At 35.2% G+C, this 15236-nt stretch overlaps 1 protein-coding gene across 1 annotated transcript; it reads left to right on the top strand.

Moving 5' to 3' along the window:
* Window positions 1–580: 580 nt before the first annotated feature.
* On the top strand, window positions 581–9824 carry LOC125811402 (fimbrin-2-like). The gene is made up of 14 exons (XM_049490882.1): window positions 581–747; window positions 833–1003; window positions 1648–1889; window positions 1981–2152; window positions 2741–2779; window positions 2991–3059; window positions 3153–3269; window positions 4071–4282; window positions 4859–5014; window positions 5231–5430; window positions 5521–5678; window positions 7258–7354; window positions 9033–9124; window positions 9381–9824. The coding sequence occupies exons 1-14, from the start codon at window positions 661–663 to the stop codon at window positions 9561–9563; spliced, it is 1995 nt and encodes a 664-aa protein (XP_049346839.1). The 5' UTR covers window positions 581–660; the 3' UTR covers window positions 9564–9824.
* Window positions 9825–15236: the final 5412 nt, after the last annotated feature.

Below are 15236 nucleotides of genomic sequence, written 5' to 3'. Positions count from 1 at the left end.
CATGTTATAAAAAAATGACATTCCATCGTCTCTAATTACTTGTCCATTTTTTTTTTACTTGTCCCTTTTTACTTATCAATTTTGACAAATCAAGAAAAGACAAATTTTTTACTTATTATACCTTCCATTGATTACTTTGAAAAATGTAGAACTTCTTGAAAATGTTAAATTTTTAATTCATTAACTTCATAATTAATATTGATAAAATGGTAAACTCATCATGTTAATCATTATTTTCTTAAAATGTGTGTCAATTCAAAAGTAGATAAATAATTATGAATAGAGGGAGTAAGAATAATATTAAAAAAATATAATTAATTTTTTCTTCATTTACTAAAATGAATAATATACAAAAATAAATAAATATAGTTGGATAGAACAAAAGAAAATAGAATGAGTAGTAATTGAAGAAAGTAGAGGGTTTAATTATTATGTAAAGTGGTATGTTTGAATTAAATAAAGAATAGTAGTAAGAGATAAGAAAAAGGGAGAATAGGGTGATAATTTGAATTTTAAAGGAACAGCTTTGAAAAGATACTGACAGCTCGTCTCCGTCCCAGTGTACTCTAGTGTTGAGCTTCTTCTTCCTCTCCATTCCCATTTCCCTTACTTTTCTACTACGGAAAAATCTCAATTCTCTCTCTAGTTTTCAATTGAAGAATGGCTGGATATGTTGGTGTATTGGTATCGGATCCATGGCTGCAAAATCAGTTTACTCAGGTTGAGCTTCGGAGTTTGAAATCTCACGTATGGTTTCTCTAACTATTCTCTTTCATTATCAAATTCTCTATGTTAGAAATCACTTCCGACTTCATTTTCATTTTCTGTGCAGTTCGACACAATGAAGAGAGAGAAGGGATGTTTGACGCTTGCCGACTTGCCTTCACAAATGGCGAAACTGAAACAAGTCGGAGAAAATCTTACAGAGCAAGAAAGAGTGTCGTTTATCAGAGATTCCTATAAATGTTTGGATGAAGACGTTGATTTCGAGATATTTCTTAGGGTATGCCGCCGCTCATGTTGATGGAAACTTAAATTTTTTCTTTTCGTTTCAAAGTCTGAATTATTTGAAATCATTTTTCTTAAGCCTATTAATTGTAGATTAAACCTATAAAATCACAAAGTTCATATCTCGTATTTGTATACAACTTTTTGTCCTTTATAATTGCGTTTAGGAGAGAAGCTAGTTTTGACTTGATTATAAGAATTTTGAGTATGCAGAACACAATCAATTTGGGAAACTAAAAGAAAAGATAATAGATGCATACATTGATAAAGTCTCTCTAATCTATGTCAATGTGATACTGATTTTGTTGTTTTATTTATTCAGTCCAATCTTCAGAAAGAATCTTAAGATTTTGATGCCTTTCCATGCACAAATATGCATGTATCAGTTCAAAACAATACTACTACTTCCTTGTGAATATAAGTTTGAAAGTTTCTCTAAATTTGTAACTACCAAGAAAGGAAAACTTTGGGTAAGTAAACTGACATCTTTTACATCTCTGCTTATTAGTTAAAGAGGTAGAAATATAGATTCACACAGACATTTAATTTGAAGTGTTCCTCTTTGTTTCAGAACATAGTCATCAAGAATCAGTAGTGGATATATCTAAAGAATGCAATAATTTGTTAACTTTGTGACAGGTCTATTTGAAACTCCAAGCACATGCTGCAGCAAGAATGGGAAATAATGTCAAGAACTCATCAGCTTTCCTAAAGTCTCCAACTTCTACATTACTTCATACAATTAGTGAATCTGAGAAGGCATCATATGTTGCCCATATTAACAACTATCTTGTGGGAGATGAATTTTTGAAAAAATTCCTTCCTATTGATCCTTCTACAAACGATCTCTTTGAGATTTCCAAGGATGGAGTTCTTATATGGTCAGCATCAGTCTCGCTATTTTTTGTACACATGTCTCAAGAGCTTGTAAACCCATAGTCTGATTGTCAATTAAATTGCCCTTTGTTGCAGTAAACTTATCAATGTGGCTGTGCCTGGAACAATTGATGAACGAGCAATAAATATGAAGAGAATGCTTAATCCATGGGAAAGGAATGAAAATCATACTTTGTGCCTAAACTCTGCAAAGGCTATTGGATGTACTGTGGTCAATATTGGGACACAAGACCTTATTGAAGGAAGGGTATGTGTCTCCTTATGATTTTCTGCTCATCTATTTTGACTATGTTTCTTTCGAGTCCCTTGGAAAGCATATTTCTAATCAGATGGAGTAGGATTCTTTATCTTGGGCTTTGAGCAGAGTTAGTGTGATATCAACTGCTAATTTTATGTTAGTCTAAATAGATTAATCGTTAGCATTATTCTAACAAAGCACTCAATAATTAGTTTGGTCTTTCCTTTCTCTCATCATTTGGTACGGCTGACGAGCTTAAATTTTTTGTGACATTGGAGAAGTTCATTCTGTTCTGGACTCTATTGTATTCAAAGGCATTCAATTACCCATGTCCTTTCCCTTGCTGCCTTTGCAGCATCTGGTTCTCTGGTCTGTGGCTGGATGATGATGGCTTTGATCAAAGGGTTGAGAAAAAATCTTGTCAAGATGTTATTGAATTATGTGTTACATGTTTTTACTACGTAATATTTTACTCCAACTCTTGACATGAAGAGTGTTTTTTCATGTGGTTTTTGTGAGTAACATTCTTTGATTACCTTGGCCTTTTGGAGTAACAATTATACTGCATTCATACTTTGTTGTGTGATTTTTCTCCAGAGGCATCTTGTTCTTGGAGTAATATCTCAAATTATTAAGGTGAGGTCTCTGAATGTATACTTTATTGAATACTTAATGTGATTTTCAAATTTGAAGTTTTGGAGCAACTTTTTATAGGACTAGATTACCTTACAAATAGCAGCCGTCATTAAGATACAAAATGGTATCACCATATATTTTAAATCTTAAGACACAAAACTGTAGTCTTATATTTCCCAAGGAGATTGATTTTTTAATCACGCTATTTCAGATTCAACTATTGGCAGACCTCAATCTAAAGAAAACACCTCAATTGGTGGAGTTAGTTGATGATAGCAAGGTAGAGTGGACTATCTCGTAAAGTGATTTGTTCATGTGACTATCTTCCAAAAAAGCTTGTGTTATATGCTTCAGCTCAATTTTATGATCTCAGGATGTAGAAGAGTTGATGAACCTTCCTCCAGAAAAGATCTTGCTTAGATGGATGAATTTTCAATTGAAGAAAGCTGGATACAACAAAATTGTGACAAACTTCTCTTCTGACATAAAGGTAGATGGCAATGGATTTGACTTGTGTACCAATCGAGCATGAAAACAATTTTTCTTTAGTTTTATTTTATATATCTGCAGCTTTTATTTAATCCTTCCAAAGAAGATAGTTTTCCCTCAAATAGTGGTAGAGGCTCTATTGCTGGTGATTCTATTTTCTCTTCCCTATTTTTGGTCAACATGAACAATAGAGTAATGGTTCTAGACATATTTTAATAACTACTCCTTCCACCGCTTCAATTTATGTGGCGTAGTTTTACTCACATAAAGATTTATACAGAAAAAAGACTTTTGGAACTTGTGGTGTAGACGTGCCATGAGAGTTCTGTGGCTTATAAAAGCATGATGCCGTTAAAGGTAAAATGGAAAGATTAAAGTTGAATTGTTTTCATGTAGAAAAGATGACTTTGGAACAGACTATAGTGCCGCATAAAATGTAACAGCGGGAGTAAACTTTATGGAATTTCTTGGTCTATACATTGAAACTACCGCCAGTAGAGTCTGTTTCAGTTTATTCATTTTTCTTCTCCCAATGCTCCAGGGTGATAAATAAGTCTGGCATAGAAATATGGTATATAAGAATCAATTTGAGCAAACAACATATCCTTACTGCCCTGTGTCCTATGATAAGTGAGATGATCTGTACAAACTGTTAAGTTTTATGTAAAAGGTACTCAATTCAGACTTTCTTGTCCCATACTCAATAATATATCAAAAGAGCTTTCAGTTTTAATCTCTTCTACGTGGTTTCTCATTTTGTAGACATAATGCTAATTCTTAAGTTATCTAATTGCTTACGTAGGATGGAGAAGCTTATGTTCGCCTCCTAAATGTTCTAGCCCCAGAGTACACCACTCCTTCCATGCTCACTGTAAGAGACCCTTCAGAAAGAGCAAAATTGGTTCTAGAACATGCAGATAGGATGGGCTGCAAAAGATACTTAACAGCAAAAGATATTGTGGAAGGTTCTCCAAATCTTAACCTTGCATTTGTGGCACATATCTTTCAGCATAGGTGAGAATAAATTAAATGTTTCTTTTCACTCTAATTGTGAGCTTACTAATTGTTAGCTGTGCTTTTCTTTTTGGCTTTTACACCTACCTAGAAGAAGACAGCTTTAGCTGGTTCTTCTAAGTTCTTGAAGAACTTTAGTTGCAAGCCACATCTGCTTGGATTCTACCTTGGTACTTCTAAAAGCTACAAGTTTTTATGCATTGCAGTGTCCTTCTAGCTTGCTTCTTGGATAATTACATATCACTAGCTCACAGTATATGCCAGCAAAGAGATTTGAATAGAAAGATTGATTCTTGTACAGTTGTCAGTTGACCTGAAATTTATTATAGGTTTTGCCATAATCTAAAAGACTTCTAAGGCCTACTGTAGTTGTCATTATTACCACTCGTTGGGTAGTTGTTCCGTAACACCACTAGCCCATTCACCAATTTTGCTGTATAAAGCTGATATGCTATAGTATTGGAGTTATGGTAAAACTTGTATTTACACTTTACTGGGACTTGCATTCTGTAAACTTTCGTCTATTTGATTATTTTGTTTCAATCTATAAACTGATCATAAATCTCTCATCTACAGGAATGGGCTTTCAACTGAAGCAAAGCAGGTATCGTTTGTTGAGACATCACCAGATGAAGCTCAGATGTCCAAGGAAGAAAGATCATTTCGCTTTTGGATTAATAGTCTTGGAAACTCATCATACATACACAATGTTTTCGAAGATCTGAGAGATGGGTGAGTGTTTCCTTGATACCTAGTATAGAAATTTTCCCCATGGTAGTATAATTATACCCTGGAATTAGTTCAGTTTCTTTTTGATCCATTGCAAATAAAGAACTTCAATTCTGCTCTTATCTTATTTGGCTTTTACAGAAGTTCTTTCATTAACATTTTTGTGCAGAGCACTTTTCTGGCTATGTTTCATTCAGCGTGTATGTTTGCCTTTTGCAGATGGATGCTTTTGGAGACACTTGACAAGGTCTCCCCAGGAATTGTTAATTGGAAAATTGCCACTAAACCTCCAATTAAGATGCCTTTCAGAAAAGTAGAAAATTGCAACCAAGTAGTCAAGATTGGCAAACAATTGAAATTTTCCCTAGTAAATATTGCTGGAAATGACGTTGTTCAGGGGAACAAGAAGTTACTACTGGGTAAGCCTTCTGTTTTATTTCCCCACTGAATTAGAAATCAAAAGGCTCAAAATTGTTATGGACCAACCGCTTTATTTCTTTGTGTTTCAGCTTACTTGTGGCAGTTAATGAGATGCAACATGCTTCAGCTCTTAAAGAATTTGAGATTTCACTCCCATGGAAAGGAAATTACTGATGCCCACATTTTGGAGTGGGCTAACAGCAAAGTAAGAAACTCAGGAAGCCAGAGTCATATGACAAGTTTCAAGGTATCTTCTCTACATATATATATATATATATATATATATATATATTACTAAAATCTCAGTAGTTTTAAGGTATCGTCTCCTGTGATCTCAATATCCCAAAATCAGAAAAATGTAGCAGACAAACCTGTAACTATTTCCATAAATCATGAATTTGCATAGAAGTCATTAAACATTGTCTCTTTCAACTACAATCAAGCTAGGTAAAGATCAGTTCCTTAGTACAGGTAAAAAGTTTATACTGGTCTAAGCATCATGTCAACAAGCTATGCATGTGTTACTGCTTACCCATGGAATCAGGTGACTAAATATGGGAACCAAGCCTTGAAGAAACAAATAAAGTCCATAGTAAATTGTTTATTCATTTTCCTTGCGATATCAGCTTTTGATTAGTCCAGATGCTTTATTTGCCTTACTGTTGGCCTGAGGCATATTTAGAAATTAGAATGTTGCAATCACATATTCTGCATCAGAGTAAATGTACCATGTTGGGGTTGTCGTTTGGTAGAGTGTATTAGCAAAAATAATGCATGTAGGGATGGTAATGGGGCGGTGTAGGGTGGGGGAGGTGTAGGGAGGGTCCGCCTCGCCCCGCCCCGCTTAACAACTCTTTTCAGTTTCAACCCGCCCCACCACGCCCCGCATAGACCCGCCCCGCATAGACCCGCCCCGCATGAACCCACCCCACATAATTTTTTTAATATTTTCTTTTTCTAGTTATGTTTGATACTAAAAATAAAATTCATAAAAATAAATTCATTTTTTCATTAAGTCAATTTTTATTTTTGAGAGGTCAATTGGGAAATATGTAAGAAATTATATTATTTTTTATTGAACCATTTTCATTTATTATCTTGAATATTTTAGTAGCTTTAATGAAATTATCTTAATAAATAATGTTCTATTATTGACATGTAAAAAGTTAAATTAAGTTTGAACTCACATAAATCACATATACCCGCAGCCCTCCCCGCCCCGCCCCACATTAATTTTTAAAAAACCCACTTCAACACGCCTCGCATCCGACCCGCACCACACAACCTTAAACCCACCCCGCCCCACATCCGCCCCGCCCCATTGCCATCCCTAAATTCATGCATTAATTATATGTATTAGTAATCCCTTGTTTGGTGCATTTTTTCATGCTATGTATAACTAATGCTTGCATTGGTTATACACTCTATTGTGTATTGAGGAGTGCATTACTAATACCATGGATTTCTAGGTATTAGTAATGCAAAGGGTTTAATACATGCATTAATATGGTTAAAGACCCAATTACCCCTCAAAAGTACTTTTTCATCTTTTCCACCATAATTGTGAAGGATACTTTTGTAAATAAATATTTTTATACAATGCATACTATTTTTAATACACCATACCAAACAATGGATAAGAAATAATCTATGCATAACTAATACACTCTATTGGGTATTATTTTTATACACTCTACCAAACGACCGACAAGGCATGAGTTGAATAATGTGCTACAAGATGTCCAGTTCATATGTTTAATTTTACTTCTATTTTACCCCTTGGTTTACTACGATGAAAAAGGTGTAGACTTTAATTTTATTTACAGGATAAGAGTTTGTCAACTGGTATCTTTTTCCTGGAACTACTAAGTTTGGTTCATCCTCGAGCTGTTAACTGGAGTCTTGTAACAAAAGGGGAAACTGGTAATTTTCTTTCAGACTTTAACAGATTCCTGCTTCCAGTAATTCAAGTCAATATACATGCTTGGTGGTGCACAAAAGAAATTGGTTCTTGATATTTTCATGCAATATATTTCTTTGCTCTTTTTGTTTTGGTTTTGCATCACGATAACAATTTATTATCAAATGTACAACAACAACATACCCAGTGGAATCCCACAAGTGGGGTCTTCCAAAAGACCCTCGGCTCAAGTGTAGCAAATCCAAGTATAGAGAGTAAGAAAACAGTGAGAAAAATAGAAGCAGTGCAAATCCTGCAAGAAAGGGACAAGAACAACAAATAGTGTCACAATCAAAACTAACTAAACAACTGACTACAATACTACAACTAGTATGGCGACAAACACCTAAACCCTCGAAAAGCAAGACAACACTCCATTGCCTACTAACTTCTACCCTAATACGCGCTCTCCACACCCTACTAAGGTCATGTCCTCGGTAACCTAGAGTTGAGTCATATCTCGTCTAATCACCTCTCCCCATTACTTCTTCGGTCTACCTTCTCTCCTCTTATCCATTATAACCAACCACTCACACCTCCTCACTAGGGCATCACCACATCTCCTCTTCACATGTCCAAACCATCTCAATCTCGCTTCCCTCATCTTGTTCACCACAGAGGCCACTCCCACCTTATCCCGAATATCCTCATTTCTAATCTTATCGCTCCTTATATGCCCACACATCCACCTCAACATCCTTATTTCCATGACATGCATCTTTTGAACATGGGAGTTCTTGATTGACCAACACTCCACCCCATACAACAAAGTTGGTCTAACCACCACTTTATAAAACTTATCTTTAAGTTTTGATGGTACTTTTTTATCACATAAGACTTCGGATGCAAGCCTCCACTTCATCCACACCACCCCAATACAGTATGTGATATCCTCATCGATGTCCCTACTTTCCTGGATTATGGACCCCAGGTACTTGAAACTATCTTTCTTGGGGATAACCTGAGTGTCAAGCCTCACTTCCACACTTGCCTCTTGCATTGAATCACCGAATTTGCACCCCAAATACTCTGTTTCGGTCCTGCTTAACCTGAACCCTTTAGTCTCTAAATATTATCTAATGTAATTCGATGTAAATGTTGAGGGATGCCCGACTGAATTATATGATAATTTTTTAAATAATTACCAGATCTACTTTTACTTTTGCTTAACACACTACATATCATGTGTAGCTTTTTCCGAACAATAATTTCAGAAATATTTTAGTCAAATGACTGGAATAATTTTTCCTAAGTAACAGAGGTTCCGAGGTTTAAAAACATCACATTCCCATCCACCTATCCTTTATGAACCGAACCCTAAGCACAACAGCTATATGTCTGTTGATGAATATAGCATAACCTTTATGTCTGCTTTTGCTTAGCTATACAATCTATTTCGTGGCTCTAAAACAGACTGAACAGTTGAAATAACTGAATCTTATCTTTCAATCGATTTCTTTGCATTCAGACGGTTGAATGTTATAGTTTCCTTCCTCTTCTCCTACTGTGAGGGAGCTAAGATCACACCTCTGAGAAACTTCGTCACCTGTACCCTTTGGTGCTCGTTTGCTTTTTTTTCGCAGTTCATGTAGTATGCTTGAGGATGACTCTCTGATTCATTTTAAATTTTGGATGATGCAGAGGAACAGAAGAAGATGAATGCAACCTACATAATCAGTATTGCCAGGAAGCTTGGATGTTCAATTTTTTTGCTGCCTGAAGATATAATTGAGGTAATTGTTCATTTGTATGCAGTTGTCTTTTGGTTACTTTCTTTTACTTCTGTTAATTGCCACTAAGACATTCTAATAATTGATGCATCCTTCCTGAACAGAGGTTTCATAGCTAATAATGCCTGGATTATTTTACTTTTTGGAAAAATAATCCCCTCTTTTAGGTTTGGAAACCCATGGATTTAGCCAATGTATTGGGCACAACTCACAAGTCTCTAGGATGCTGCAAAACTAATATAATGGTGTGTTTAATTAGGTAAACCAAAAGATGATCCTTACCCTGACAGCAAGTATAATGTATTGGCACTTGAAACAACCGTCGGAAGACCAAAGTTTTGGATCTTCAGATAGTGATAGTAGCTCTGTGGACACAGCCTCAACCTCAACGTTGGACGATACAGCTTCGGAGACTTCAGCGGATGATATCAGTAACAGATAACTGGCTGATTTTTCCAGATATATCACGTGCTGAATTTTTTTCATTGAAATTTCAAAAGATTTATAGATTGTTATCACTTTGTAGAAATTATATCATGCTGAAAGCCCTTTTCCAGAAAACAAACACATAATGTAGATATAGTAAGAAAGTTGTAATTGTATTGGATATAAGAAGGCACTATAACGTGTGCCTTTGGTTGTGTCATATCCATAGTGTCTCTTACGTTTTGTCATCGCCTCCCTGTGTACTTTTGCTTAGAGTTTAGGATCGAACCAATCATTTGGAACTAGAGTGATTAAAAACAATGACTTCGTTTTTTAAAATTATAGGAAGTTATATTTATTTTAATTTATCTCTGATTAATTGTTTACGTAGTTGGGATCATTTTTCAAGGTCTTATTTGATCCCTAGAAAAGGGAGGGATAACTAATCCAAGGCTCAACAATCCTTGGATAAGACCTCTAAATGATTTTATTTGTTTTTTTTTTTTAAAATCTAGTTCGTCGATTGATCACTTGAACTATTTTTTTTTTAAAAATAAGCTTCGTGTATTTGAACAATTTAAGTAACCTTAAATCTATGTTAAGTTTAAGGTATATTTGATCAACAAAAAAAATTAGAAATATACCATGTTATCAAGGATCTCTGTGGTGATATATCACACCTCAAAATTATTAACAATTTTTTAAAAAATATTTTAGTATTTAACTTGAAAAATTAAATGAAATATAAAATCTCATAATAACTTAAGTATATAATAGGAAAAAAAACTTTTTCTAGAATTTTAAACAAAACATAAGATTAAATGAGAAACAATGAACCAAACACTTGATAAAAATTAATCCATGCATTACTAAACCCTGCATTATGCATCTTTGTACCAAACGACCCCTTAACGTTCTGGTTATGCTTGGATTAGTGGTGGCAAATAAATGGGTTGGGTCAAATTTGGGCGGGTTGAAAATGGGTCAGTACAAAATGGGTAATAATTCAACTCGCTCATATTTCATATGAATAATATTGGGTTGGGTAAAATACAAGTTTACGCATATTTTCATGAGTAAATAGTAGGGACTCTGTAATATTTAAAATTTATTAAATATAAATTCATAAAATGATTCGGATTATATTAAAGGGAAAATTTCATATATGGCAAACAAATTTTATGAAATAATGATCTATATGTATAGTTTACATAATTACATTCCATGGGTATAGTTTAGTTTGTTATGGAATTTGAAATATGTATAAAACGTTTTTTTTTTGTTTTAAATTTTACAATATTTTATTTTTTTAATGAATGGTAACATTAGCGCTAAATACGGTAACAGTAAATTCACATAATCCCATGATTTAAGCTAAACGTTCGAAAAAAAAAAAATTCTCATAAAAAAGTTCTATAGCGATAGAAAGATGATACCAACATGTTTCCTCAAACGACTGAAGAATCAGATTAATCAATTTTTTTGTAATTTCTTAATTTTTGGTGTAATCTGTTTATATATATATGTTTGTGTAAGATTTGTATATTGTACCATGTTCATACTTTGTATTATATGTATTTTTTTGTATAATTTCCCTTAATTTTGTATATATATTATATTTGCATATGAGCATATGTAAAAGGGTTAAATTGAGTTTTTTTTATTAATGATTAAACTATTTGTAAATTCTACAGAAAATGTCTTCTTTAGCTGTTTTGGTTATGCATTCTGGAAAATGAGATGATACAAATTGTTACATTGATTATACTATAGAGGGTATAGTGATTAAGGAACAAGCATTGTTTCTTGAGTTTTATACAACAATTGCGACATAGATTGGTGTTGATGTGAATAAGAAGATATTGAAGATTGAGTATAAGGCTGAAGAAAGCAATAAACCAATGGTCATACACAATGACATGTATGTTAGGGTGTACACAATGTTTAAAAGAGCTAACAATCATTTAAACAAATGGCAGGGAATAAAACGACATAGTATTAGTCTTGACTTTAAGGGTAGAATTGGAGACTTGACTTGAAAACCTAACCAATGGTCATACACAATGACATGTGTGTTAGGGTGTACACAATGTTTAAAAGAGCTAACAGTCATTTTAACAAATGGTAGGGAATAAAACGACATAGTATTAGTCTTGACTTTAATGGTAGAATTGGAGACTTGACTTGAAAACCCTTCCCCTTCTTCTTCCCCTTCTTCTTCCCCTTCTCCTTCTCCTTCTCCTTCCCCTTCCCCTTCTCCTTCTCCTTCTCCTTCTCCTTCTCCTTCTCCTTCTAGAGAAAGAGAAATATTTGAGAGGATGACTTGTTCTTCTTTTGAGAATTTGAGAGCATGAATTGATTTGGACGACTTTGGGGTTAAAAACGTTTATATAGGGTTTCTAATAGGGAATAAAACGACATAGTATTAGTCTAGAATAATTGAAAAAAGACCGAACAACCCTCATAAAAATAACTGCCGACTCCCGTCCACGACCCGACCTATGGTCTGTTGGTCAGACTACGGATCGTACTGGTTGGTCGTCAATGAGTTCAAAAACCAAGATTTTTTAACTCCAATCGATGGACCCATGTACGGTCCGTGGGTCCACCTACGGGCCGTAGCTACCTAGTCGTGGGTCTCAACTTTGACTCTGAAATTTCTCTAAGCCTGGGACTTACCTATGAAACCTACCTACGACTCATACATCGGACGACGGGCCATCCGGGTTAACCGCTGGAGAAGTAGTGGAACTTGACATTCTAGATTGGCTAACCATGGCCCCACCTACAGTCCGTGGTCTGACCTACGGACCGTTGGTGGCTCCGTTTGTACTAGCACCAGAGTTTTGGAAAAACTAAAATTTTTCATCCTTTGAATTCGAGGTGTTAGAATATCTTCCCCATGGGAACATTCGTTCTCGAATGAGATTTCAAGACATCCTAAGGAGGGTAGGAACTTAATCTAACAACCCAACATGAATGCTATTTCATAAATGCATATATCCAAGGAGGAAACATCAACTCCAAGCTAAAGCATGTTCAAAACATTATATCATGATGTCTCTATGCAACTCATACTCATATGCACATAAACATGTTGAAATCAATCAAGTAATTCATTTTTCTCAAAATTTTAAGCTTTTCATGAACATGCATAAATAAGGAAATCAGGGGAATATCTAAGACACATGACACCAAAAGAGTAAACCGTCAGGAAATCAATACCTCATGCTAGAGTAGGGACGGAGGGAAAGAGATGAGGATGATGGGACATCATATCGGCCTCGGCCTCCCAAGTAGAACCCTCAACTAACAAATTCCTTCATAGAACTTTTACGAAAGCAATTTCTTTGTTTCTCAACTTCTTAACTTACCAGTCTAAAATCTCAACCGGAACTTCCTCATAAGAAAGACTCTCCTGAACTCCCAAACCTTCTAAGGGAACTATAATGTCGGATCTCCAACACATTTTTTCTACAAGGAGACGAGGAAAACTGGATGCACCGATGCCAAATGATTAGGAAAGTCAAGGTTCATAAGCAGCCTTTCCAATATGCCTCAAAATCTGATATGGTCCCCACATAATGGAGACTAAGCTTCCCTTTCTTACCGAACCTCATTACACCATTCATGGGTAAATTTTTTATGTAGACAAAATCATTTACCTCAAACTCATGATCTCTTTTTCTAACATCGCCATAGGACTTTTGTCGACTTTGACTCGTTTTCAACCTTCTTCTAATAAGACGAACTTTCTCCATAGCCTCGTGTATAAATTCGGGACCTATCAAAGCAACTTAATCCACTTCAAACCAACCTATAGGAGATCTACACCTCCTACCATATAGAGTCTCAAATGGATTCATGCCAATACTTGAGTGATAACTATTGTTGTATGCAAACTCAATCAAAGGCAAGTGATCATCTCAATTACCATTGAAATCAATTACATATGCCCTCAGCATATCTTCCAAAGTTTGGATATTATTCTCCGCTTGCCCATCGGTTTGTGGATGAAAGGCCGTACTAAGCTTAACACGAGTACCAAGACCCTTTTGGAAAGATTTTCAAAACTGAGAAGTGAATTGGGTACCACGATCGGAGATAATGGCCAAGGGCACTCCATGCATCCTCACCATTTACCTCAAATACAACTAAGCATAGTTCTTCGCCAAATATGAAACCTTGATAGGAATTAAATGAGCTGATTTCATCATTCGATGTAGAATAACCCAAATCGCATCATGTTGCCGCCGGGTGCATGGTAAACCAACAATGAAGTCCATATTTAAATCTTCCCACTTCCAAGTGGGAATTCTCATATCTTGGGATAAACCTCCCAACTTTTTGTAACATCTCGCAAATTGAAAGAACTACAAAGAGCTGGAATTAGAAAGAGTGATTTTTGGAAATAATAAAAATCTGGAAAATTGGTTAAGCTTGAGTTTTTGGTAACCTTCAAACGACCATAACTCCTAGCTCAGGATGAGTTAGGTGTGATTCCAGATATTGTAGGAAATATCTTAGAATAATCTTTCAAACGCCGCCGAGTTTGCGTGATTCTGAGTTCGTATAAGTGAGTTATGCCCATTGGAAGTTGGGTTGTTCAAATAAGGAAAGTCCAATCCGGATTTTAGAAGGGCATTATGGTCTTTTCACCACCCAATTAATTAATTTCATTTTTGGTAATTAATTTGGGGTCTAAACTGATTGGATTCAGTTTACGCTTTTGAGAAACAAGTTAGGGTTTTGAGAGAAGAGAAAAGAAGAGGAGAAAAGTGGAGAAGGAGTAAGGAATCGTCAAGTTCTTGAAGCTAGGCTCGTGGATTTCGTCAAGGGGTGATCCCTACGAGGTATGTGAGTTTTTCATAGAATTGGGATCGTTCACCCTCACGCCAATCATGTTTATTTCAGCGAAGTTTGTTCTAGAAAGTTGAAAGTTGATGAATCTTGAATGGTGTTCTTGAAATTGGCCTTCGTTCTAGAGTTAGGTTGATATTGAGGAGTTCCTTGAGGTTAAAATGTTGTTTCCTTGAGTTTTTTGAGTTAGATTCTTGTGTATACATACTGTGTATCTGAATCTAAAGGGAATTTGAGAAAAAGAACCGAGTTTAGGCGAATTGGGGTTAGAAAACGAAGAAGGAACAAGTTGGGCAGAAACTGGGTATCAGATCCGCGTCGCGGACCTGTTCCTCAGAAGTGTAACTTTCCCTTCGCGTCGCGGAGAGGTCACGAACCTCTTTGCCTCAAAAGTTATTTCCCGACCAAATTTTAAATACGTCTCCGCATCGCGTACCTGCTTCCAGACAGTGATTTCTTGATCTTTTTTCATGTTTAACTATCTAAAAACACTCCTAAACATCATGAGATCTTTCCTATCACAAATCACAATCCTTGAATCCATAATTGAATTCAAGAAAAGTTAAGAGTCAAGTGAAGAGAAGTTAAGAGTCAAGTCAAGAGAAGTTAAGAGAGTCTTCCAAAAGTCTTTTAAAAATGTTTTAACTTTGTTTTAAGACTTAAGTTTTGAGTTGAGTAAAGAGTAAAGTTGGAAATTCATTTCTTCAAAAGAGTATATCGGGACTATGTATTCCCAAAGAGTAAATGTTTTCACATTTAAACAAGAAAGGAAACTGAGATTTCCAAAAGAGCCTTTGAGCTAGTTTTCAGTAAAGAGTAAGAGTAAAGT

This window comes from Solanum verrucosum, unplaced genomic scaffold (assembly GCF_900185275.1).
Source record: "Solanum verrucosum unplaced genomic scaffold, falcon-dt-bn FXZP01000783.1, whole genome shotgun sequence".
NCBI lineage: Eukaryota > Viridiplantae > Streptophyta > Magnoliopsida > Solanales > Solanaceae > Solanum > Solanum verrucosum.
The sequence above is the reverse complement of the archived record's forward strand: the minus strand, read 5'-3'. Positions and strand labels throughout refer to the sequence as shown.